The sequence below is a fragment of the Mandrillus leucophaeus genome, unplaced genomic scaffold (assembly GCF_000951045.1).
Source record: "Mandrillus leucophaeus isolate KB7577 unplaced genomic scaffold, Mleu.le_1.0 Scaffold12, whole genome shotgun sequence".
Classification (NCBI taxonomy): Eukaryota; Metazoa; Chordata; class Mammalia; order Primates; family Cercopithecidae; genus Mandrillus; species Mandrillus leucophaeus.
Window position 1 is genome coordinate 2,483,397 of NW_012100320.1, and position 2,531 is coordinate 2,485,927.

Consider the following 2,531-nt stretch of genomic DNA (forward strand, 5'->3'; position numbering starts at 1 on the left):
TATACAGCTACAAAGTCTCAGGATTAAAACTGAGTTTTTCAGCCAGGCGTGGTGGCTCACGCCTGTAATCCCAGCACTTTGGGAGGCTGAGGTGGGGTGGGGAATTGCTTGAGGTCAGGAGTTCAAGACCAACCTGGCCAACATGGTGAAACCCTATCTCTACCAAAAAATTTAAAAATTAGCTGGGCGTGATGGCACACACCTGTAGTCCCAGCTACAGGGGAGGCTAAGGCAGCATAATTGCTTGAACCTGGGTGGTGGAGGTTGCAGTGAGCCGAGATCGCGCCATTGCACTCCAGCCTGGGCGACAGAGACTCTGTCTCAATAAATAAACAAACAAACAAACAAATAGAGTCTTTCAACTTATGCAATACAGACAACTGGATGTCTGGAGTCCTAGATGGAATTCTAAATTCTGGTCTAGCTTGTCCTAAAAAGCTGAATGAGACTCACCTCTGGGTACTACCACCTTTACAATCTGTACTCTTACATTTATCTGATATCTGCTACTTGTGGTTACTTAGTACTGTCTATAATATAAAGGTTTTGAAATGTGTAGTGTCTACCTTTGTTTAATTCATTTGGTGAGAGCATTTATTGAGCATCTACCATTTGGCAGTTACTATGGTAGTGTTAGGGATACAAAGGCTGACTTGCCTTGTAACAGGGCTCTTTGCCAGATGGCTGGCACATGTTCAGGTTTTCAGCCAGGAAGCACAGGGGATAAAAGAACTCCTAAATCCCTGGGAATGCCCTGTGCTCTAAAGCCCAAATGAAAATCAACAGCATTGTGATTATTGTTAAATGATATTCAGGGTATCACTTAGTGGATGGTTTCTGAGGAAGCCCAGAAAAGAACATAATGTTCTTCTAGAAGCAGGTGTAGCCTGAAAGAGAGAGAGATAAACAAAGAGAAACACACAGACAGACTAATGTTAGACAGGAGGAGATTTAAGTAAACAGAGAAACTTGTTAGGCTGAAGCTAATTTTTCTCACAATCTTACTGTGCCATGGTCAGTACATGTATTCTTAATTGGACAAGTGAAAATACTGAAATCCAGAGAAACTGAATGACTCGCCCAGGTCATACAGCTAGTTAATACCAGAGGAGGGTGGACTAGAACCTGGGTCTTGTGACTTTTAGTCCAGTGCTCCTTCTGTTATGCCTGATTGCTGCAACAAATGAAAATGAAAACATATTGAGAGGCAGTGGTTATGGGCATGGGCCTGTGCTATACTCAGCTGCCTTTGAAGGGGAAGACTGCTTGTTTTTTTTTTTTTTAGTGCTGAGACTGAACTGAATTATGTTTCTATTTTCAGCATAAGCATCACTATTGACTTAGATGAGACTTTTTGTGGGAGAAAGCAAACTGCCAAACTGTTCTCAGGCCAGACAGACAGGTATTCTCTTAAGATTCTCCTAATGAGATGGATGGTTCCTAAGGCTGCTACCACTGAGCCAAACTCTATCCTGGTAGATCTGAGAAGAGGTCAGAGACCACATCAGTAATATACCTTTCATTAGGGTCACCTGGGATGGGAAGGTTGCTTGTTTTCTAAGTTTAATACTTAGAGAGTCATATAGCCTATGACCTTTAACCTTCTTAGCTGGTGATAGGGGCCCTTTGTCAGTAAAGCATTCATGTGGATTCTATTCCACTGTTGCAGGTCACTCCCCCTATTAAGTCTGAGGCAGCAAAGGAGTGTTGAACTGCTTTTCTCACTGTGAAGGTTCATGCATTATGCTCAGCCAGTTAACAGGTCAGAGGAGTGGGTTTCCCACTGTGTGAAATGCCTTCCTTTATTGCATGTGTATATTCTTAAAAATTTGCCTTAGCATCGAACACCCTTAAAAATGTGATATTTCTTTTCTAGTAGCTACAAAATTAGAAATAATTAACTTCTTAGATTCTTAGGACAAATACTCATCGTATGCATTTGTGTATCCCTGTACAGTATTCCCATTGCTTCCTTATTCTTACAGAATGAAACTCTGAAGTTTGGAAGTGTGTGAGTCCTGAAATAAGATAATTGAATGTGACAGGAACACAGTAACCAGAAGACCTGGGAGGCTACAAAAGATTTGCATTGCAAATACAAAAATAAATAATGAGACTTCTTTTTCTCCCTTACAGGGAAACTGGATTCCAAGATCCATCAAGGAGCAAAGAAGGGGTTAATGAAGCAGAATAAAGCTGTCTGACCTAGGAGAAAAGGAACTATACAGCATAGTGGAGTTTTATGTACTAAAATTGCTATCTACTGGTCCTTTGGAATTGAAGTAGTAGAAACCTAAAGGCTTGGCGTCAGGCTTGAATATCTCAGAACTTAAACTCTTACCAAAACCTGTATATTTTTCTTAAGGAGTGGGATTCCTACTTTATGTAATGGGTCAAAATCTTTGAATACATTATTTATAAAAACCTATTTAAAAATTCTAAGTTTTTTGACATTTTTCTCAGAATAGTATCAAAAGAGATGGGAACAAGTTGGAAATTCCTTTCCTTTTCGAGACTTGTATTTGTAGTTA

At 40.2% G+C, this 2,531-nt stretch overlaps 1 protein-coding gene across 1 annotated transcript in view; it reads left to right on the plus strand.

Moving 5' to 3' along the window:
• TRIP4 (thyroid hormone receptor interactor 4) overlaps positions 1-2,442 on the plus strand; it is a 76,022-nt gene extending 73,580 nt beyond the window's left edge. Inside the window, exon 13 of the mRNA XM_011967887.1 lies at positions 2,137-2,442. Coding sequence (XP_011823277.1) covers positions 2,137-2,204 — 68 coding nt within the window. The 3' untranslated portion in view covers positions 2,205-2,442. The remainder of the gene's footprint in view (positions 1-2,136) is intronic.
• Positions 2,443-2,531: the final 89 nt, after the last annotated feature.